Source organism: Apium graveolens, chromosome 9, assembly GCF_009905375.1.
Source record: "Apium graveolens cultivar Ventura chromosome 9, ASM990537v1, whole genome shotgun sequence".
Classification (NCBI taxonomy): Eukaryota; Viridiplantae; Streptophyta; class Magnoliopsida; order Apiales; family Apiaceae; genus Apium; species Apium graveolens.
This window is the reverse complement of record NC_133655.1, coordinates 196505949-196531100: the sequence shown is the minus strand read 5'-3', so window position 1 is coordinate 196531100 and position 25152 is coordinate 196505949. Positions and strand designations below refer to the sequence as shown.

The window sequence follows — 25152 nt, the reverse complement described above, 5'->3', positions numbered from 1 at the left end:
CCACTGTAAAAAGGAATTTCAAAAGATGCATAAAATGAGCACAAAACAGTTGAGGTGGCCTCATGCATGAACTCATTCTATAGTAGACTCCAGAACAATGACAGATTTTAAGCAAAGTTCTTAGTTATGCCTTATTTCTAAGATGTACTGAAGTGAATAAGGCTTTACTCTTTGTCTGATATTTAGCTTAATGCACACATATACACTCCATATGAATGATGAAAATTACTGTGGTGATAAATGTTATTTTGGATGAACTGTTTAAGTGTTAGTTGCATAAATTCTGAGGACAAGTTCTGATAGAAGTTCTGATGATTAAGTTCAGATGTACCCATATCAGTATTTGTGTGAAGAATTACAGGAATAAACATTCACTTTTCGAGTTAAGAAGCCATATTCTGATGACTTTTAAATTCTGATAATAATCAAGTTCTGATGCTGACGTGGTAGTATTTATTTACTCGGTTTATTTTTGGTCATTACCTCAACGATCACATTTTTCTTCAGAATATTGGTGTATGTAAGATAAAGTTGTAATAATCATTTGTTTAGTGGAAACAGTTTTTTTTTTAAAACTGAACGTGCAAAGTCATAATTGCTAATTTACCGTGCCCATTAACTTTTGCCTTAACTGCTGCATGTTTGACAGGTGTAAAGGTCTGTTCCACTCCTCATTAACTGCTATAACGTGGGTTGTCTAAGTAAAAGAGATAAAAGATTTTCAAATCTTTTATTCATATTTTTATTCTATTTCACTCTCTCTCTTTTCTTATTCTCTCACATTTTCTGACGGTTCACTATACAGACATTTCAACAAACACCTTTTAGGCAAACAAGTTTCTCACTTATTTCTGATGGCACCTAAGGATTTAATTGTTGATGGAGCCAAGTTTGTACCAAATAACTATGCTGCAATCTTGAATAAGGCTAAAGCTCCATCAGATTTGCACTTTGTGCAAGATTTCTTAGCAAATAGTGAGATTGGGTATGCTTTGACCCAACCTCAAACTATTTCAAGCCAACAAGTACTGACGTTTTGGCGGACTGAGATTTTTGATGATGGTGGTGCTACTGGTACTCCAAGCATTGTATTTGAAGTAAATGATGTTGAACATGTAGTTACTCCTGGGGCAGTTCGCAAACTCTCCACTTATCAGAATGCTGTACATTCTCAACAGTGGAGGACCCTGTTCTACAGAATCTTATGGCCAATTTGGGTTATGAGAAAAGTTTGGGAAAGCTTGGACAACTGAAAGGAGCAAATATCAGGAAAGAATGGAGTTTTTTCTTTGATTGCATCACTAAGGCATTCACCAACAAATGCTCCAACTTTGATGCTATTCCAATCATGAGTCAGCAAATCGGGTATGCTCTTATTCATCAAAATCACTTTGATTTTGCAAGTACTGTGCTAGGTTTCATAGGGGATAGGATGACAGAGGTTAGGAATGTAGTATACTTTGCTAGATTCTGTCAGAATATATATACTTTTTGTTGTGCTGATGAACCCCAACCTACCACTGATTTAATTCCACCATTTAAGCTTGCAAAAAGGGCTTTTAATGATTTGTTAAATACTGAAATTAAGAAATAAGTGGTTAGACCCTTGCAAATACCTCAGTTAGTGAAACAGATACTAGTAAATGCTGATCCTCAAACCTACACATCTGTTTACCCTGATGTTCAACCCACATCCCAGCCATCATAACAGCCATCTGAACATACCACATCTACATAAACACCTCAAACTTCTCAACCTCAACCTACTCAACCCTCAATCAGGACATATTTCAAACCATCACAGTCATCTCAATCTCAACCTTCAGCACATCCTGTGAAGCCTTCATCTTCCAAACCCAAGAGGACTAAGACTATACCTCAGACTCAACAGAAGAGAAGGATACTTGTTCTGAGAAATGAGTCAGACAATGAGGAACAGGTTCCCATGTCTGAACCTTTTGTAGTAGAAGCTGAGAAAATCTCTTCTCAGAAAGACACTGTCACTGGGAGTTCTATACCTCTCAAAAGCCTTAGAAAGCTAAATCCTGATGATAAAGCTCCAACAGTGTCTCCACCCTTGAAGAAAATGAAAAAGCAAAGAGCTCACAGGGACACAGTTGAGTCAGTATTAGAAGATGAGGAAGCAGCTAAGGAAGGGGGTCAGGAATCTCTGATCCCAACAGAACCAATTGTTATGGCATTACTTCCTTCAGCACAACCAGAAACTGCTCAAGACAGAGTGCCTACTCCTCCTGTGTCACCTATAATTGAACAAGTACATACTGATGACCCAGGTACAAGTGCTGAGATTGATATTCATAACTTGATTTTGCCTGAGGTTTTGTACTTAGAAGCTCCACCAACTCAAATCACTCCACCAACAACACCAATTCTAGATGCTGATTTTAATGAAGATATTCCTACTACACCAATTCTGAATCTGGATGATGAAAATCAGATTTTAGGTGGGTATCAAGGTTTGGCTGTTGATCAGAACTTAGTTGGAGATCAGCACTTAGGGGATGATGTTGAAGCCTCAATAGCCTCTCATACTATTCTTTTGTCAGAGGATGCTGATGATGCTGATTCTATAAGTTCTGATGCTGCTAATGCTGAACTTACTGGTGAAGCTGCTGCCAATGTAAATGCTGATGCAGCTGGTCCATCAGCTCCAAATAAAGCCGAATTAATCAAAAAGTTTATTCGAGAAGATGCACTAGTACCTTGGAGTGAAACTCCTAGAGGAAGGGAGTGGACTAAGGAATGGAACAAAGTTGATTTTGTTCCTTCTTCAACCATACTTGCTGAGCACTTGACCAAAGCTGATGAGATGCTAGTCAATGTTGATTTCAAGACACAACTCAGAGTTACTGCACTAAGTACAAGGCACCTTCAAGGTCAACAATCTGTAACTCAGGCCAAGGTAGACAAGATTCAAGAATCCATAAATCAGCAAGATATGCTTGTCAAGCTGGACAAGAAAAGGTTTTTCAAACCTACCTTTGACAGAATTGAGTACATTGAGAAAACTCAGGAGAAGCAACAGTCTCAGATTGATGAAATTTTGAAGAATCAAGATTCGCATCACAATCAACTCAATGAGATCCAATCCTCAGTGGATTTGCTTGTCTCTCTTCTTTTACCTGCTGATGCCAAAAAGGGGGAGAAAGTAAATAAGTCCAAATGCAAAACTGTTAAGACACTGAAGGGAAAAGATGATGAAAAAGATGACCAGGGAAACTCTGGAATGGGTGGAGGTCATGGTCAAGGTAAAGGTTTTTCTTCAAACAAAGCTGGAACTACAAGTCAAAGAACAAGTTCTGATACTGGGAGAAGAATAAGTTCTGATACTGGTAAAAGGATAAGTTCTGATGAACATCTGGAACTTGATGAGGAAATTTCAAGACAGTTATTTCTGAAAGAAAATCCAGGAATGGACTTTGAGAGTCTAAAGGAAGAAGAAGCTAGACTTAAGTTAGAAAAAGTCAACTCCAAATCTAAAGCTTCTGTTGTTGAAAAGAAACTTCCTAAGGCTAAAGGCATTATGATAAAAGAAAGGACAAGTCCTGAGGTAACTAAAGCCAAATCACAAGTGGAGATAGATCTAAGGTCCAAGAGCAAAGAAAAAGTTGATGAACCTGTAAAGGTTTATGTGCCATTTGTGGATGAAGAAATATCTGATGAAGATGCTAGTCTTACTCTGATAAAAAAAGGAAGATTTATCAAACAACCTCTGACATCGCTCATGTTGTTCAGAGTCAAGATATAGTAAGTTCTGATATGACAGTGAAGCAAGCAACCTCTGACTTAGCTCAAGTTGGCTTGATATCAGAAGATAAGGAAAGGGAAACCTCTAACATTGCTCATGTTAAACCTTCAAAGTTACTCCTACCAGGATTCACCAAAGCTAAACATACTCAATCTTTGAATACTACAATAAGTGGTTTTGAAGCAAGAGTTGTTACAGGAAAAGAAGCCAGGGATAAATCTGGATTGGGTAGTGCTGATGAAAGAAGAATACAGAACACAACCAATGATCCAACTTCTTTAAGTGAACCAGGTGTTGAAGCAACTCCTGAAAGATTGAATAAGCTTGAATCTATACAGATGGTTTACCATACATTTTTGAAAGAACACATCTTGTTATATTTTATGACAGATGGAAGGGTATACCATATTAGGCAGAATGCTATACCACTGAAGTATTTTGAGGAACTGGAACATGTTCTATTCTTACTTCAAGTGAAGAACAGATTAACAGATAGTGTTGCAAATTATTTGAAGACTCAAATTCAAAGACAGAAGAAGCTTTATTCTGTAAAGTCTGACAGCACATACTGTCCCAAGTACAGAGATCACAAAGTTGATATTGTCGAGATGAAGCCTAACTCTGCTAAGATTATAACTACTTTTCTGGGTCATAAGGCTGTGGAATTCAATCTTGAGTCTGACAAGGCATATTTAATCAGACTAGATCAGGATATAAGAAAAGCTAGAATAAATGATCTCAGGGCTGCTATCTTTCAATTTGGTGAAGATATAGTTGAATTGAAGAATGCTAAAAGGAGGATGGTTAATGAACTTGAATATGCTGAGAGATGTTTGTTAAAGAACTATCTCAGAACAACTCCTGATATCAAAGATATCAGTAATTGAAGCCAAGTCAAAGATCTACAACTGCTTAAATTTTGATATGTATACAGACTGAAGCTGTTATCAGACCTTGAGGATGGTAAAGCTACAAGGACTATAAGTTGTAGTTATCTAGTCCATTTTTTATGCATTTGTACTTAATGTTTTTGACATCATCAAATATTTGTTAAACTTGTATATTATGCTAATTTACAAGTTGGGGGATATTGTTAGATATATTTGATAATGTCATGACTAATATGATTTGTCTTTAATTTTCAGATCTTACTTAACAGGACAAATCAGTACTTAACTGGAAATCAGTACTTATACTGAAGTCAGAACTTAAGATATCAGAACTTAAGTTGTGAGAAATTAAGTTATCAGGAGATAATATCAGGACTTAAGGAGACTTTCAGATAACGAAGGCGGCTGATTGAAAGGAAAGAAGATCAAGACAAACGCAAGAAGAGATATACATGAATAAGGAATTCTATGAAGAATAGAATACTTGGAAGAAAAGATAACTGGTTGATATATTTTAGGAAGCAGAATTATATTCCATATCAATTAGAATTTATCTTGTAATTGTGTAGTATATAAACACAGACATAGGGTTTACACTATATGTGTTATCATAATCGAAGTTATTATTCATTGTAACCCTAGCAGCTCTCATGATAAGTTGTTCATCACTGAGAGATGACAGTTCCATATTGTAACAGAGTTTATTGTGTTAAATAAAATCTGTTTTTTGTGTTCTTATATTCGATTTGATTGTGATAAACACTGTATTCAACCCCCTTCTACAGTGTGTGAGACCTAACAGTTTCTTTTTTAGCCTCCAGCCTCTTTATCCTTTGTAAAACGTCTGAACTTCCCTCTTCGGATCAAATACTCGATCTCATCCTTGAGTTGGCTACAATCATCAGTATCATGACCAACATCTTTATGGCACCTACATTAGCGACTCTTGTCTCTTTTCTCAGGGTCTCCCCTTAGTGGCTTCGGCCATTTGAACTCCTTGTCTTTCTCAATTTCCATGAGGATTTGGCTCCTTTAAGCGTTCAACCTTGCATATTAAGTGAACCTTGGTGGTTGATTCTTTTTAGAGAGGAATCAGAGCTTTTTCCAGTTCGAGGATACTTGTCCTTGGCATCATACTCCTGCTCCGTCTTCCGCTTCTTATTTCCTACAGGCTCATTACTCACCACCGTCTTCTTCATACTTTCCTCCACCTTGATATAATTTCCGGCCCTATCTTGAAGCAGCAACATGCTTTCAAGAGGGCGTTTGGCCAGGGACATCTTAAAGAACTCCTCTCTAGTTCTTTGCTGTAGGGCTATCATAGCTACCTTGTCGTCAAGATCCGGGACCTTCAAGACGTCCTTTGTGAATCAGTTCAGGCTGTCTTTAAGGGACTCCTCTGCTCCTTGGACTATGCCCATGAGAGAAACCAAACTCTTCTCATGTACTCTGCCACTAATAAACTGCTTGATGAAAGCTTGGCTAAAGTTTTTGAAAGATCCAATCGAGTTCGGGGGCAGACGACTGTACCACCTTTGAGCCATACTTGATGGGGTTTGAGGGCAGGCCCGACACTTAATAGTGACGTTCACAGGATGTAGCAATAGGGTGTTAGAGAACGTTCAGACATGGTTAGCTGGGTGGCCAATTCCATCATATGCCTTGATGGTGGGTATCTTGAACTTCCTTGAGATGTGTGCATTCATTATCTCTTCAATAAATGGTGGGTGTGGATCATCAGGATCTTCTAGGGTCCTCAAATTACTTAAATCATCCCTATGGGCAGCAACCCTTCTTGGTGTTGGACGTTCCAGGTCTATGATAGTAGGAATATCCCTTTGCCTCGTTGTAGGTGGAGGTCTCGGCGTCAAGTGCACCTCCAAGTTACACTTCAGCCTTTGAATCTCAGCTTCATAAGCCCTGATCTACTCTTGTACATCTTGGATAATCGTCCCTTGAGTGCTCCTTGGTAGCCACTAGGCATTGGCTCCTTGCCAACACGCCTCCTCCTTGGAACGACTTCATCGTCCGATGATTCAGAATCTTTAGCAGAGTAGGGTTCAGAGAATTCTCGGTTCTCGAGGATGGGAGCCAAGCCACGGATGTATTGGGGCGTCCGCCCTTTTCCTTCGCTTCGATTATAGTGTTCACTTCCTCCAACCCCCAACGGATTGAGGGTTCACTGTTGCATGTAGCTGCTGAAATTGGGGATTCGTCTCTTGAGGAGTCGGGGGATTCGTCCCTTGTGGCGGATCTTATATTGGGGGATTCGTCATTTGAGGCTGAGCCTCAGATGCCCCTATAGGGGTTCCTCCACCTTGGGTGGAGGCATAGGTTGAATGGGGAGGAATCTTCACTACTGAGGAGATCATCCGTGATGGGATAGGACCATCAGCTTTATTGTTGTTTCTGCTCCGTGTGAGTACCATGATTGTTGTTTTGTTCCCACAGACGGCGCCAAATATTGTGGAATAAGAAATAGGATGCATTAATAATTAATGTTATGGTTTTTGAGCTTTGAGATTTAATGGCTACTCTCGCGGTAGGGACTGTCTGTCCTCGTAAGATGGCTACGTATCTCTGTGTTGTAGATAATCAATCCAAAAATGTAGTTCTAGATTGAGGGGTAGAGCCCTTTATATAGAGATGAGTCTAGGGTTAGACTTGTGTTGGGAGACTTGGTGGCCAAGTCTTCCACTTAGATGGTAATTAGGACTCCTATAAAAAGGAATTTCAGATCCTTCTTTTTAGAAATTTGTGTCCGTTTTGGACACAAGTCACTGCTCTTTTAGCCGTATTGGGCCTAGTCCATTAACAACTCGTGTTCGTGGACCTTGATGACTTCTGTTAATGGGCCTTGACCGTTTGGGCCGTCTTTAGTCTGTTACGAGCCTAAACCAACTTGGTGTGTATTGGGTTTTGAACAAGAATTACAAGTGTAATTATTGCGATATTTAATGTGTTTTTAGGATATATTTTATATCCATATCATTAGTAATTCAAAATCCAGTATAACGAAATAATTAATAAATCAAGAAAAAAGTTAAAAATAATACCAAATCATCCACATACACCGCAGGCATGCCATGCCATTCAAGACTCCCACTTTCCAATAGACTCTGCACCCGTGCAACGAAACGACTGATAAGTTATAATAGGAGGACTTTTTAAGATTTTAACTATCTAAATTTTGAATCTTTCAATAATACAATACATAAAAATTAATACGTAAATATTTTTACTTCATTACTCTCAATAATATGTAATAATTTTTTTTTATAATTTACTTTTATAAAATATTAAAATAATAAAATTTTAAATGTTATAATCAATCCGTGCATCGCACGGGTTATAAGTTAGTATTATAATAAGCAAAACTTGGTACAGTTTGTTTCAACCATGTAGGAAATAATAGATATTAGATCTTTAGTGAATAAAATAGACTCGTTAGATCTGTACTAAAGAACATTCCCTTTTCTAATATATTTTTACCAAAATCTAAGTTTCGAATCCTCCTAAAAATAAAAATATTTGTTATTTAGACTATTCTACCAAATATCAAGATCGAATCTTCCTAACAACAATGTTAACAATTAGAATTTACATTATTAGTAGTTTTAAAAAAACACATGCAATTAACTAAATAACTATAAGTATAATTACTAATATCAAAATCAATATACTCCCAAAAAGTAAAAAATAGTTACATCTTCATAATTTACACTATATAAGTTATATAATATAACTGTCAATATATATATATATATATAAAATTACAAAATAAGACTAAGTTTACCTGTATTTTTTGCGGATTATAAACTAGTATATTAATTTGAGAATTTAACCAGATTTGAAACGGACCCATGGACCTCAACTTTCAAGTCTCTAAATATCACGTAGGCTTCCTAATGACATTCAGGATATCTACATAAACCCTGAGTAAACGGACACATGGGCCTAACTCTCAAGTATGTAAGAAACTTCAGGGTATATATATAAACCGGTCTAAACAAGTAACCTATTTAGGGTACGCTGTGTTAAGAGAGGTCGATAGATAGGTCAATGAATTTAGGGCAACGGACGACCAAACAAATGGAGAGGCCGAAAAAGATAATGAAGAAGAGAGAAGATAGAATAAGTACCTTGAAAGATACATTAATTCATGGAATTTTTTCTTTTTTAGATTCAAGATTAGCAGTACAAACAAGCATTATCTCTAAACGATGGAAGCTTATATGGACTACTCTCCCGTATCTCAACTTGTATAAAGATGTTAAGTTTATTGAAACTTTTCTGTCTCGCCGAAACAATGATTCGAAGATAAAGAAACTGAATATATCTCTTGGATTTGCGCCACCTACATATCTGGTTAACGAGTTTGTTGGTTACGCTATAAGACACAATGTTAAAGTTATCAATGTTGATGTTCTTGGTCTTCGTGCTACCATTAGATTCTCTACATTCACTTCTACCTCTGTAAAGAATCTTACGTTGACTCTGAATTTTGATCGATTGTCGGAATCAGATTGTTGGAATTTGCCTGCATTAACAAATCTACACTTGATACATTATCCTAGGGAGCCCTGCAAGTTACCTGAATCGTATTTGATTTGCTTGCCGTCTTTACAAACTCTGTTACTTGATCGATTGGTGCTACCGGAATCAATTACTTTGCCTGCACTGAAAACTCTAGGTCTGCGGAGCTGCACTCTGCCTAGACAAGTTTGGGATTTACCTGCTTTATTAACTCTCAAACTGGATGATGTAGCGTTTCCTGAAGATACAAGCGAGTTCTTCTCTGCACTTATTAATTTAAGGAATCTCATCATGTCTTTCCGAAAGCAGGAATTAGATAATTGGGTTATAAATTGTCCGGAATTGGAGAACCTGACTATAAATGTCGAGATGAGTACTGCTAGTCATGGTGGTGATATCACGGTTTTGTCGCGGAAAATCTGTAATTTCAGTGCGGTTGGTTACTTTCCTATCACATTTGAAGATTCTCAGTTGAAGCACGTGGATATAAAATTATGGGATAGCACAAAATACAAGTCCTCTTCATTGAAGGTGAATGTGGGAACGTATCATTCTCAGCTCACTGATATGTTTTCGGGACTTGGCAGGGCAAGGACTCTCACTCTTGACATGGAGACCATTAAGGTAATTGTAAACTCTATACTTGTTGATTAATTTATTTATATGGATATTAGTTTATCCACTCTTTATTACCTTTTGGGTTCAAGATATTATGTATCCAAGGGAATTGGACCGAGTGATATCATTATTCCCCTCTTCATTATTATAGTACTGAACGATGGTTGCAGTTTATGAGTTTTAAGTAGTGCAGAAAGAAAACACGACCCAGCTGATTAGCTATGCCTATGTAGTTCTATGTTGATATTCGTTCTTAAATTGCAGGCGAGGTCTGTATTTTTTACTCATTTTTCTTTTGTTACTTTGTAGGTACTTTCTTCTGTTTCAGACTGGTATGTTGGTTCCCCTTCTCCGTTCTATAACTTAAAGTATGTGAGGATACCACCGGGGTACAGAGAGTCAAGTATGTCTACTTACCTCAAAAGCTACTTACTTGGCAATTCTCCAAAAGCCGCCATTGTCACTACATGTCCTAAGGTATTTGATGGATTTTTATTGACTTCTAAATATTCGATGCATTTCGTTTATTTTTTTTTGCCTGAAAATACCATATATCTTGCACTCTCTGTTTTATCCAACAATCACCAGTATTTATTAATATCAATTTTTTAAATAAGAAATTCTGATGCCTTTATAAGCCTACATGCTGCATCTGTACAATACAACATAAACTATATATCAGCTATTAATTTTTTTGATTTGTTATTCAACATGTTACCAAATATGGTTTTTGCCAGAATATGATGTACATGCAGAAACATCGTTACTCGTTGAAAAATGATCAGTGATCAGAAAGATCATAGGATAAATCATAGTCTTCACAAGTTCAAAGAAACGATGGTTCAATATACTAAATATACTAAATCTCAGTGAGATGTGTTTCTACCAATGTTCTGGTGTTTTTTCAGACGGTGATTCCTCAAGCAGGTGAAGGTTCTGTGACAGCTCAGAATGTGGTGATGGAAGATACCTTGGAATCTCCAACCAAGGTTTTGGTCAGTTCTGAAAATATACAGAAAACTGTGTGCATTGACACTATGGAAGAGGAGGTGCAAGAAGAGCAGGTGATGCAGAATTCCGAACCACATACTGACATGGTAAGAGATGTTAGTGCTTTACTTGAAGAGACATGCAATGATCCGGTGAGCTCTTTTGGGGGAACAAGTGATTCTGGCTTATGGCAAGGCTATGGAGTTAACCCAGACTTTGTATGTCTACTAGATCAGATTACAATTAAGTACCCAGGAACCTTTGAACACCTTACCGCCACAAACAAGAAGTTCTATGAAATGAAGCTGAACATGTTGTGCTCCTCGGTAATTGATTTTACCAAAATTCCTTTGACTGAGGTTGATGCTGAGATGATTGCTGACTACAGGGACATATTCGCTGACTTGCAGAAATTGGGATTCAATGTAAGTTGGCTTGTGAACCGTCTCAACTATATAGAACGGCTACACTTCTCACAGCCCTTACGGGAGCTTCATGCAATTGACCTTCATATCGATGATGCCAAAAGTAAATTACAAGATCTGCAGATTCGTATTGATGATGCAAAAATAAAATTGCAAGATCTACATACTCTCCGTGCTGAGAAGATGCAAGAGGCTAAGAAACCTGCTGGAACAATGGGTGTAAACCTTGCTGCTGGCTACGCAGGATATGATCTACTATCTGGCCCGTAATTATTACAGTATTTGTTACATGTTTTAGAATTGTTTGGATTCCTTATTCCATTCTTTATTTGAGTCTCTAGAACTTTCATACTGGTTTTTAAACTGTGGCCCTATTCACTGCGTGGATTATCATCTTCTAAAAAAATGATAGTAATTTTTTGGACGGGTTTTATTCAGATTTTAAAAAACCCAGTTTTATTGCAAACGGATCCGGCCCAGTGTATTTTTTATATAATTATTTAATTTATATAATGTTGATCATCAATACAATTAGTTTAGATAATAAAATAAATAATATTTTGAATTATGAGATGAATTATAATTAAACATATATACCATGGTTGTTAAGCTGTGTCGATGTTTTGAACTATGGTTGTAATATGGCTGTTGTAAATTGTAAAGCACCACCTTATTTAAACTAATCTAAGTATTTCTTAATGAAAAGGAATAAAAATTAAGCTCTAATGATGTTATTCTCTGTATTAAATAAACAACCAACCAAATATATTTTGTTATTCTTCGAGTAGTATAAATTTTGTGCAATGTACGATATCTGTTAATATTTAAAAAAAATTAAACTTTATTTATACAATTATATGGTAACTATAATTTTTTCTAATATCAATACATAATTATTATATATATATATATATATATATAATAAGAATAATAAAATAACTAGAAAGACGTTATCGTAGATATTTTGTTATTCTTCTTTTGTGCAATGTACAGTATCTATTAATATTAAAAAAAAATAAACTTTTTATTTATCAATTATATGGTAACTTTAATTTTTTCTAATATCTATACATAATTATTATATATTTATATAATAAGAATAATAAAATAACTAGAAAGACGTTGTCGTAGAAGTTTAGCCAGATAAGTTATAGTCGTAGTTTCGCGGGAGACTATGTTTATTAATTTAACAATTTAGTAGTTTAGTACTGTATAATGCTATTTATTTTTATTTTTAATAAACAAAATGAGAGGATAACCATTGAATCAAATCACACCTCGTTCCGGTTATTATAGTTTAGTTTAATAGCATATAACTCGTGTGATTCACAGACTGATTATAATATTTATAAATTAACTATTTTATAAAAATAAATTATAAAACAATAATTATATATTATTGAGATTAATGAAGTTAAAATATTTACGTATTATTTTATATGTATTATATTAATGAAGAATTCAAAATTTAGATAGTTAAAATATTAAAAAGTCCACCTATATAGGTAGTTTCGTTGAGCGGGGTATATAGCGTATAGAATAGTGGAAGTCTTGAATAACAGTGATGTATGTGGATAATTTTGTATTTTTTTTAATTTTTTAATAATTTTATTATATTATAATTTGAATTACTAAAATTAATTTTAGAAGTGTTTGATTCTCTCCAAAAGAGGTAAGAAAGAAGTTGAGTACGGTTAGAAATTAAGTTGGATAATATTAAAGTGGGATAATAATTTATAGAGTTTGTAGTTATATTCGATACATAATTTTTTTTTAATTAAATTATATTTGCTTAAACTTTATTTTGGAAGGTGTTAACATACTTTCTAGGAATGTGTTAACCAATCGACCAAACAAAATCATGTTTCACTTATAATATTATAGTATAGTTGTCACCCTTTGTGACGCCCCGTACCCCGGGATGACCTCAAAAACCTGAACCCGGGAATGCCAAACCAAACCAATCAACTCAATATATGCTTACACAACCTTAAACTTAAATAATAATATATAATTCTTACAGTATTCCAAGTATTACAACCAAAGTTCACGATACAACCAAAAGTCTATTACACAAGCATTTTTCATTAAGATACTACACACATTCATCGTTTACTAAGCCTTAGTTCATCACATACTTATCCTTTCCTGAACATCCTTCTCCAAAGTTCTTTCCTGTAAAAGTTAGTGACATAAACGAGTGAGCTCAGAAATCTCAGTAAGCATATATAGTACAATCAAACAAATATTCGAATAAAGAGACATGAAAGATACTACAATCAACAAAAATTCATCATATAGTTCTCACAAGATTAAAACCGAGTATTCAAGCATGACAGGTTCATCAATTCATCAAGTTGGGATCCCGGCCAGCTAAATAATCGGTTTAGCTTTACTTCCGATTAGGACGTATCATCATCAGTTCATCAATATCAATGCAAGAATACTCATTTTTCATCAGTGAAATCTTAGTCAAACTCAAATCATCATTTAAAACATCAACAGTGAATCAGCACAGTATATACTTACAGTACACCGCTTAATTTATTCTGTATGAATCCCGAACTTCGAATTGATTTTACTATCGATCTTTCTTCTTAAATACATAATTCAAAAATGCACATAAATTATATTATTAATATAACCTATTTATTTTCTAACTGAACTAATAATTACCAAATTACTAAATAAGATAAAGAAATTAAGTTCGCGATTAAGAAAAACTAACCGAATTCCTTGATTGAAATAACCGAAGCGGATAGTTCTATTTAAGGAAACTAGACAAACGTAAAAAAGAAAAGTAAGGATTCATTTTTCCTACATCCTCGATGTGGTAAAATAGTAGGGAAGTTGGAAAGATATAGTTTAAGAAATTCAACCTAACACTCGTGTTTTGCTAAAACAAACTATCACATGGCTTCCTCTATTTATTCCTTTTTCACAATTACATATAATGGTACCTTTCTATTTATTCTAATATACTTCACTTCTCGTTTTCAATGTGGTACAAAGATAGGTAGGGAAAAAATAAATGTTAAGCAAGGAACATATATCTAGAACATATAAGCACCCTTTTAAAACTTACACCATTAGCTTCATCAATCTTACTTCTACTTATTAAAATTTTAAGGTCAAGTTCTTCTATATATCCTCAGTCTTCTTCTCTTTTCTTGCCGATGTGGGTTGTGAGATCTCCTTTTTATTACCTAAGATGCATATATCCCACATTGATTAGAGAATGAGACCAACCTTCCTCCAATGCCTATATAAACCCAACTTAGCTTTAGTTTCTACTTAAAAAACTTAAAACTTTCTCTTGGCTTCAATATAACCAATTAATTTGGTTTTAAAGTTTTAATATAAAGAGAAATAGATAAATTTCTCATAATCAAGTAAAAATTAGAGTTTTAAGTTTTAACTAGGCTTTACCAAGTCCCACATTGATGAGATATAAAAGATGTAACATCTCTTCCTTTATAAAACCCAAGGCTATGAAGCCAACACTTCAAAATAAACCAACTATGACTTGTAGTTTTGCTTTTGAATAATTCTCTTTGTCCTACATCGGGAAGGTTTTGCAAGAGATCTTCTCTCAACTCTATATAATGGGACTTGCAACAAACTTAAAAATCATACTAGACTTGAAAGCTATTATAGCTTTTAGTCTACATCCACTTAGTCCCACATCGAGAAGATGTGGATCTAACCAAGATACTTGCTCTATAAAAAGAGCTCTACTACTAATTTTATTTCCAAGGCAATATTTTTACTTTCAAGTGAAATGTTCCTTCCTACTAGGCTTTGTGTAGTAAAAGATGCAAGCTAATTTATTTTAGCTTGCGTGCTTTAGTTAAAATTTTCATCTTTCTATTCCTATTCAGCGCTTATCTCTTATCATCCTTTCCTTTTTCCGTCATTCCTCTTCCTCGTCCTATCACTTCGGTCTGTATCCCTTTTAATTTTTTTTATGGGAGCTCGACATATTCGAGCAAACCAACAATACACAAGAAAAAAATTAAAATTTAATCAAATATTTTTATAATATGCATAATACTTGTAAAAATAATATAAGCACATAAATTTATTTTACTTAATTATAATTTCATCGGGATATTACATTCTTCCCCCCTTAAACTAATTTCGTCCTCGAAATTTAAACTCATTTTGTACCTGACTTATTGAATAATTGAGGATATTTTGATTTCATCATCTCTTCGGGTTCCCAAGTTGCTTCCTCTATTTCATGCTTTCGCCAAATCACTTTCACAAGAGGTATCACCTTAGTTCTTAATTTCTGTTCTCGACGATCTATTGTCTAAACAGGAAATTCTTAATACTGCATATTTTCTCGAATTTCAATCGGTTCATAATCTATAATATGCGATGGATCTGGAATATACTTCCTCAGATATGATACATGAAAAACGTTATGAATATGCCCTAAACTCGGTGGTAATGCTAACTCATATGCTACTTCTCCAACCCGTCTAAGAATCTCAAATGGTCCAATATAACGTGGACTTAACTTTCCTTTCTTCCCGAATCTCATAATGCCCTTCCAGGGAGAAATCTTAAGAAATACAAAGTCTCCTTCCTTAAACATCACCTCTCGACGATCCTTGTCTGCATAACTCTTTTGTCTGCTTTGAGCCGTTAAAATTCTTTGTTGAATCAACTTGACTTTCTCGGTAGTCACACGAATTAACTCAGGCCCTAAAAATTTTCTTTTTCCAACTTCATCCCAACATAACGGCGTTCTACATCGATGTCCATAAAGAGCCTCGTATAAAACCATTCCAATTGTTGCTTGAAAACTGTTGTTGTACGCAAATTCTACTAAAGGTAAATATTCTTCCCAACTTCCTTTAAAGTCCAATACACAAGCTCTTAACATGTCTTCCAAAACTTGAATTGTGCGTTCTGATTGCCCATCCGTCTGAGGATGAAACACCGTGCTCATACTTAACTTAATACCCATCTCTTCTTGAAATTTTTTACAAAACCTAGACGTAAATCTAGGATCTCTGTCAGAAATAATTGAAACAGGTACTCCATGCAACCTAACTATTTCCCGTATATATAATTTTGCTAATTTCTCTAATGGTGATGATTCTTAAATTGCCAGAAAATGTGCACTCTTCGTCAGTCTATCCACAATAACCCAGATGACATCATTTCCTTTTTGTGACTTTGGCAAACCAAGTACAAAATCCATCGTTATGTCCTCCCATTTCCACTCAGGGAAAGGTAAAGACTGTAATAATCCCCCAGGCCTTTGATATTCTGCTTTTACTTGTTGATAAATTAAACACCCCTCTACATACTCCGCAATTTCTCTCTTCATCTGAGGCCACTAAAAATGTTCTTTCAAATCCTTATGCATATTCGTAGATCCAGGTCGTACCGAAAAAGGTGATGAATGAGTGTTAGACAAAATTTCTTTCTTAATTTCTACGTCAGACGGCACACATATTCGATCCCAAAATCTAACGATTTCATCATTACCTTTACTAAAATCCTTTTTACCTAATTCTGAATTTGAATTATTCCAAATCTCCTTTAAGCGTTCATCTTGTCTCTGACTTTCCTTTATCTTTTCTAACAAGATGGGTCTAACCTCGATTTGATACACTTAAACTCTCTTCCTCTCCTTTCTAAACAAATTCAATCCTAAATGTTTCCAATTCCTTATGATTTATGTGTTCCACTTCAATACTCGAACAATTCCCTACTTGTTTCCTACTTAATGCATCTGCCACAACATTTGCCTTACCAGGGTGATATAAAATTTCGCAATCATAATCTTTCAACAACTCCAACCATCTTCTCTGTCTCATATTTAAATCCTTCTGTGAGAAAATATACTTTAAGCTCTGATGGTCAGTAAAAATTTTGCACTTTTCCCCATACTAGTAATGTCTCCAAATCTTAAGAGCGAAAACTACTGCAGCCAATTCCAGATCGTGGGTGGGGTAGTTCTTCTCATGGTTTCTTAATTGTCAAGATGCATAAGTAATTACCTTACCGCGTTGCATTAGCACACACCCCAAACCTTTTCTTAATGCATCACTATAAACCCCAGACGTTAGTCTTTTCTTTAACTCATCAAAACTTTGCTCACATTCTTCCGACCAAACAAACTTAACGTCCTTCCTTGTAAGATTCGTTAACGGTCCCGCTATCTTAGAGAAATTTTGAACAAACTTTCTGATAATATCCGGCCAACCCTAAGAAACTACGAATTTCTGTCACAGTCTTTGGTCTCTCCCAATTCATAATTACTTCAATCTTTGAAGGATCAAATGAAATTCCTTCTTCCGAAACTACATGTCCAAGAAAACTTACTCTTCTTTACTAAAACTCACATTTTGAAAACTTAGCATACAACTGTTCTTTTCTCAAAGTTTGTAACACCATCCTCAAATGTTCATCATGTTCTTCCTTAGTTCTAGAGTAAATAAGAATATCATCGATAAACACAATTACAAACTTATCCAGATAATTCCAAAATACTCGATTCATCAAATCCATAAATACTGCCGATGCATTTGTCACCCCAAATGGCATCACTACAAATTCATAATGACCGTATCAAGTCCTAAATGCCGTCAATGGAATGCTTTCTTTCTTTATTCTCAATTGATGATAACCTGAGCGCAAATCAATCTTCGAAAAGTAAGTGGCTTCTTGTAATTGATCAAAAAGACCGTCTATTCGTGGTAACGGATATTTATTCTTTACTGTCAACTTATTTAGCTCTCTATAATCAATACATAATCTTAGAGAACCATCCTTCTTTTTCACAAACAACACTGGTGCTCCCCAAGAAGAAACACTTGGTCTAATAAACTTTTTATCCAACAACTCTTGTTATTGTACCTTAAGTTCCGCTAGTTCTTTCGGTGCCATTCTATATGGTGCTTTCGATACTGGTTGGGCATCCGGGATCAATTCAATGCCAAACTCAACTTCTCTTTCAGGGGACAAATTTGGTAACTCTTCGGGAAAGACATCTAAAAACTCTCTGACTACAGTTGTATCCTCAAATTTATTTTTAATTCCTTCATTCCCTACAACATATGCTAGAAAACCTTCACAACCTTTTCTAAACATCTTACAAGCCTTTAAAACTGATATCATAACACTTGGTTTTTCTATACTATCTCCCTTGAAATATACTTTCTTTTTGTTTGATCCGGTTAAACATATTCACTTCTTATAATAATTTAGATTCGCCCTATGCTTCGACAACCAATCCATTCCCAGAATCACTCCAAAGTCCCTCAGTTCTAACGTTAATAAATCCACTAAGAAGGTTTGTTCAGCAATCATTAAGGGACAATCTCGATAAATTTTATCTACGAACAAATTTCTACCATTTGGAAGTTTTACCAGAAATCCATTATCTAGACTTCGCACAGGTACATTTAACTTATCCATATATTTTGTATCCACAAAAGAATGGGTTGACCCCGAATCAAACAACACATGAACATCTTGAGCACAAAGTTAAAGCGTACCTGACATAACATCATGAGATTTTTTGGCATCCTGAGTTGTCATTGTGTAGATTCGTGCCACTGTCCTAGGTGCTGATTGTTGAAAAGGTCTTGCTGTAGAAGTCCTATTTCCTTTAGTTTCCACTTCTTTCCTGACTCCTTTTTGTGGGCAGTCCCTTGATAAATGACCTGGTTGTCCGCAACTGTAGCAAGAAATCACTTTAGGATTGGGACATTGAGAAGCTATATGTCCCTTTTCTCCGCAATTGTAACACAGCCAATCAGCTCGATAACAAATATCACCACCATGTTTCAGTCCACATTTCTTACACTCAGATGCGATGATCCTCTTATCACTTCCCCGAAAACTCTCCTTCTTCCTTATATGCAGTTTTTTGTTGTCCTTATAAAATACTGAGTTAACACTCAATTCTGTCTCTCTTCCTCATTTTTTATTGTTGAAGAATTGAGTGCGAGCTTCATAGTCCCTTTCTGCAATCCTCGCCTTCCCAACCTAATTATGAAATTGTTCCAACTCCAACAAGGACACCTTCTCTCTAATTTGGGGTTTCAGCCCTTCTTGAAATCTCTGATATTTTCTGGCTTCAGTATCAACCCTATGAGGAGCAAACCTGGAAAGTTCCAAGAATCTTGAGAGATACTTCGACACGGACATTCCTTCTTGCTTTAGTCCTAGAAACTTCATCTCCATCTCATTCTTCATACAGGTAGGAAAATATTTATCAAAGAACAATTCCTTAAACCTTGTCCAAGCCATTTTAGAACAATCCTCAGTCTGTTTAACCGTATCCCACCAAAATACAGCTTCCCCCCTTAATGAGTGTGTTGCAAATTTTACCTTTTGCTCCTCTAAAAATTCCGATATCTTTATCACTTTCTCTATTTCTTTAATCCATACATTCGCAACATGTGGATCCAATTCTGCTTTAAAAATTGGGGGATCTGCATCCTTAAAAGCCTTGTATGTACACCTTCGCTTATTCTCGCCTTCTTTTTCCATATTTTCAACACGTTCCCCATTTATTTCGGGAGTATCCGCAGTTGTTCGCCCCTTCATTAGGCTCTTAAACATATTCTTCATTTCACCCAAAATCAACAACATCTCAGGGCTAATTTGTACACTAGATCCAGTCCCATCAGAATTTCCATCAGTCATCTTCTCCTATAATTCAACATATAATATTAATCCTACTTCATTCGGAATATGTGTCACCCACATCGTGATATATGTCATAATAACGATCGATCGAGTACTAAACACGTCATATACACGTCATAAACCTTATATTGACCATGTTCAAGAATTACGACTACGCATTTTCTAAACGTACGTTAGGCCTACAATTGGACTACCCACGATTCAAAATCCTATATTCATCCTATTTCTAAACCTTAGCTCTGATGCCACCTGTGACGCCCCAAACCCCGGGATGACCTCAGAAACCCGAACCCAGGATCGCCAAACCAAACCAATCAACTTAATATAAGCTTACACAACCTTAAACTTAAATAATAATAATATATTATTCTTACAGTATTCCAAGTAATACAACCAAAGTTCACAATACAACCAAAAGTCTATTACACAAGCATTTTTCATTAAGATACTACACGCATTCATCGTTTACTAAGCCTTAGTTCATCACATACTTATCCTTTCCTGAACATCCTTCTCCAAAGTTCTTTCCTGCGGAAGTTAATGTCATAAACGAGTGAGCTTAGAAAGCTCAATAAGCATATATAGTAGAATTCAACTAAGGTTTATCCGAGAAATCAAAGTTCATTAAACAAATATTCGAATAAAGAGACATGAAAGATACTGCAATCAACCAAAATTCATCATATAGTTCTCACAAGATTAAAACTTAGTATTCAAGCATGACAGGTTCATCAATTCATCAAGTTGGGATCCCGACCAGCTAAATAATCGATTTAGCTTTATTTCCGATTAGGAAGTATCATCATCAGTTCATCAATATCAATGCAAGAATACTCATTTTTCATCAGTGAAGCCTTAGTCAAACTCAAATCATCATTTAAAACATCAATAGTGAATCAGTACAGTATATACTTACAGTGCACATCTTAATTTATTCTCTATGAATCCCGAACTTCGAATTGATTTTACTGTCGATCTTTGTTCCTAAATACCTAATTCAAAAATGCACATAAATTTTATTATTAATATAACCTATTTATTTTCTAACTGAACTAATAATTACCAAATTACTAAATAAGATAAAGAAATTAAGTTCGCGATTAAGAAAAACTAACCGAATTCCTTGGTTGAAACAACCGAAGCGGATAGTTCTATTTAAGGAAACTATACAAACTTAAATAAGGAAAGTAAGAATTCATTTTTCCTACATCCTCGATGTGGTAAAATAGTATGGAAGTTGGAAAAATATAGTTTAAGAAATTCAACCTAACACTCGTGTTTTCCTAAAAAAAAGTATCACATGACTTCCTCTTTTTATTCCTTTTTCACAATTACATATAATGGTACCTTTCTATTTATTCTAATATACTTCACTTCTCGTTTTCAATGTGGTACAAAGATAGGTAGGAAAAAAAAATAAAAGTTAAGCAAGGAACATAATATCTAGAACATATAAGCACCCTTTTAAAACTCACACCATTAGCTTCATCAATCTTACTTCTACTTATTAAAATTTTAAGGTCAAGTTCTTCTATATATCCTCAGTCTTCTTCTCTTCTCTTGCCGATGTGGGTTGTGAGATCTCCTTTTTATTACCTAAGATGTATATATCCCACATTGATTAGAGAATGAGACCAACCTTCCTCCAATGCCTATATAAACCCAACTTAGCTTTAGTTTCTACTTAGAAAACTTAAAACTTTCTCTTGACTTGAATATAGCCAATTAAATTTGGTTTTAAAGTTTAAATATAAAGAGAAATAGATAAATTTCTCATAATCAAGTAAAAATTAGAGTTTTAAGGTTTAACTAGGCTTTACCAAGTCCCATATTGATGAGATATAAAAGATGTAACATCTCTTCCTTTATAAAACCCAAGGCTATGAAGCCACACTTCAAACTAAACCAACTATGACTTGTAGCTTTGCTTTTGAATAATTCTCTTTGTCGTACATCAGTAAGGTTTTGCAAGAGATCTTCTCTCAACTCTATATAATGGGACTTGCAACAAACTGAAAAATCATACTAGACTTGAAAGCTATTATAGCTTTTAGTCTACATCCACTTAGTCCCACATCGAGAAGGTGTGGAACTAACCAAGATACTTGCTCTATAAAAAGAGCTCTACTACTAATTTTATTTCCAAGGCAACATTTTCACTTTCAAGTGCAATGTTCCTTCCTACTAGGCTTTGTCTATTAAAAGATGCGGGCTAATTTATTTTAGCTTGCGTGCTTTAGTAAAATTTTTCATATTTCTATTCCTATTCAGCGCTTATCTCTTATCATCCTTTCCTCTTTCCGTCATTCCTCTTCCTCGTCCTATCACTTCGGTCTGTATTCCTTTTAATTTTTTTTATGGGAGCTCGACATATTCGAGCAAACCAACAATACACAAGACAAAATTTATAATTTAATCAAATATTTTTATAATATGCATTATACTTGTAAAAATAATATAAGCACATAAATTTATTTTACTTAATTATAATTTTGTCGGGATATTACACCCTTGCCACATTCGGACATATTATTTGTGGCCCATACATCCAAGCTTTCCACATACTTCACATGTTTACATGTGACACACCAGTAGTCGCTCCAATACACAAAGTACTAGAGTCTACCCCTCCTTGTCCTTTTAAAGAATCTTATTATAAATCTGAAATTCGAATTATGTCGAAATTCCTCAAGCGTTTTGCTTGTTGATAAAAACAACTCATCTCATATGTATATATATGTACTTGTGAGAATTTTCAGAGAAAATACTAAGATAATGTGAGTTGACCGTTGTCAACAAATGAGTAAATAAGGGGGAGTTTCCTTTGACACTGTAATGAAAATAATTTATAAATATTAAAATAATATTTTTTGACGATCTGAAAGTATTAAAATAATTTTATGAAACTCAGAAAATATTTTAAATTAAATTTTTTGATTTTTAAATCACATTACATCATTAAATAAATATTTAATAATTACATAATAATTATTAAATAATTAAACCTCGAATAATTGTATTTTAAATGAACATTTGAAATAATATTCCTCAAGTAAATTATGTTTAAGAAATTGACTTAATCTTTAATAATACTAAATAATTAAATTTAAAATAAAATAATCGTCGGAGAATACTTTTCCTTTTCAAATGAACATCCGAAATAATATTCATTGTTCGAGTAGTTAAATGTAGTTGAGGGGATACGATATTTAGAAATTATTTTAAATAAATTCGAGGTATTTAATGTGACAGCCTCAACCCCGGGGTCAAGATTTGGCGTCATCAACCACAAGAATAACAGTCATAATATAATCCACTTCAATGCTATAACATAAACACGACCCCTTTACTAATATCTTTTCCAGGTTAAAGTATGACTTAGGTTACAATTATTACAAAGCAACTTATCACGTACATTCCTGACAATACTATCTTATCACCGCAACTCAACATACCATCTTTGGTCTGACACAACTACCTCAGAAGAGCCAGACATGGAAGGAACTGGATCTTTGCCCTGACTACAATGGAAAAATCTCCTAGACATCTTCAATACATATACAAAACATTCTGCAAGGGTGAGCAATCAATTACTCAGCAGTACCGTTATATGAATAATAATCAAAAACATTTTATGATAAATAATTATAAGAACATAAATCATAACTCATTTATGGAAAACAAGTAAAATAGGTATAAACTGGATATCAACAACTAGCATGCTCTATAAAAAACGTATCATCAGTTGTGTGCTGTGTGGAAATACCAGAGTCCAATTTTAGCATGCTATTTTCCTTTCAAAATCTTCCGTTCCATTATAGGAACCATAAACTATTTATCCCGTTACGGGGACCCAAAATAATTTGTTCCGTTACGGGAACCACAAAAATCTCGCTCAGATATGAATGTATTGGATGATCCCTAGTGAGACAGCTGATCAGGCTATCTCCATAGGACAGCTCCATCTGCCATCCCCTGAAACTTGTTCCGGAACTCAGAGACTAGCTAGGTCCCTGTCATACTGGACTAAATGGTTAAAATAGGATGCGCAACCACTTCGCCTCTTACGCTATCTTCCTGGCCGTTACGGGCCCTTTCGCACGCTCATCCAATTATCTGATCAACTTTATCCTATTTTCAAACCACTAACCTATCTCTTTCAAAACAGTTCTATCACAACACACCTTCCAAAACATTTTTATTTTATTCAAAATTTAGAGATAGGCATTTTCAGAAGTTACTTTTCCCCCAAAACACAAGTTAGCAAAATAATTTGAACACAGGGGATACGTAACTTAAAAGTTCTGTTCCAGTACGTAATTTAAATAAGCAATTATTCATATATTACTGAACCATAAGGATATGGTCAGGGGTACTTGCCTTGCAGAGCTTTACCACTATTTCTGATTGACCTGTGACTGACTTGGACCCTCGGCTTTATTGCATCACTATTAGACTATCCTGGATCCGACTTCAACACTCATTTCCTTTACTTGGAACCTTGCTGAGCCTGATGACTGATCACTAGGTTATTTTAGTCCGACGTTAACTCTCGGTTCTCCGACTAAAGCCTACAAGAGTCAAATTACCCTAAGTTAGACGACCAACTATGCTTGACATATCCTGGCTAGCAATTCTTCCTGAACGATAACACATATCGACTCGTAATTATATGTACTATTATAATACACATAACAGTTATGATTCACATATTCTCGATAATCTTTTCGGAAAGTACTTATACTCGTCGCTCTGTCAAAATAGGGTTGTCAACTAGTTTGCAAAATGTTTTACCATGATCCGTAATTAGGTTTCGTAAAATACTCATTATGATTATACAAGTATACACGTTTGACCGGTATTCTCGACAATTACAAGATACGCTCCCGAATTTTAGAATTTAATTTTTCGAAAAATCGGGCAGCGTCTCCTCTATTTATCGGCCTACCCATCGAAACATAAATCGACGTCTCAAACCAAATTCACAACAACAACAACAACAATCCACTTCACAAATCCAAACTACCGATTCAAACCAATTATTATTATTATTATTATTATTATTATTATTATTATTATTATTCATATTTTATATTTTTATTATTTAGGACTCAGAATCGCGTCATCATAGTCCACCGTCAGCTCACTATTGTTCATCGCTGACGGCGGCGAAATTCGCGGTACTCGTTTAATTCAGATGTCCATTACGAATTTCAGCAATACGAAATACTAATATCCCCAAAAT

General features: G+C 34.9%; 1 protein-coding gene across 1 annotated transcript; it reads left to right on the top strand.

The window, feature by feature from the left end:
- The first annotated feature begins 8716 nt into the window (after positions 1 to 8716).
- On the top strand, positions 8717 to 11650 carry LOC141686669 (uncharacterized). The gene is made up of 3 exons (XM_074491712.1): positions 8717 to 9819; positions 10123 to 10290; positions 10722 to 11650. Exons 1-3 carry the CDS (start codon positions 8722 to 8724, stop codon positions 11496 to 11498), a joined length of 2043 nt encoding a protein of 680 aa, XP_074347813.1. The 5' UTR covers positions 8717 to 8721; the 3' UTR covers positions 11499 to 11650.
- The last annotated feature ends 13502 nt before the right edge of the window (positions 11651 to 25152 follow it).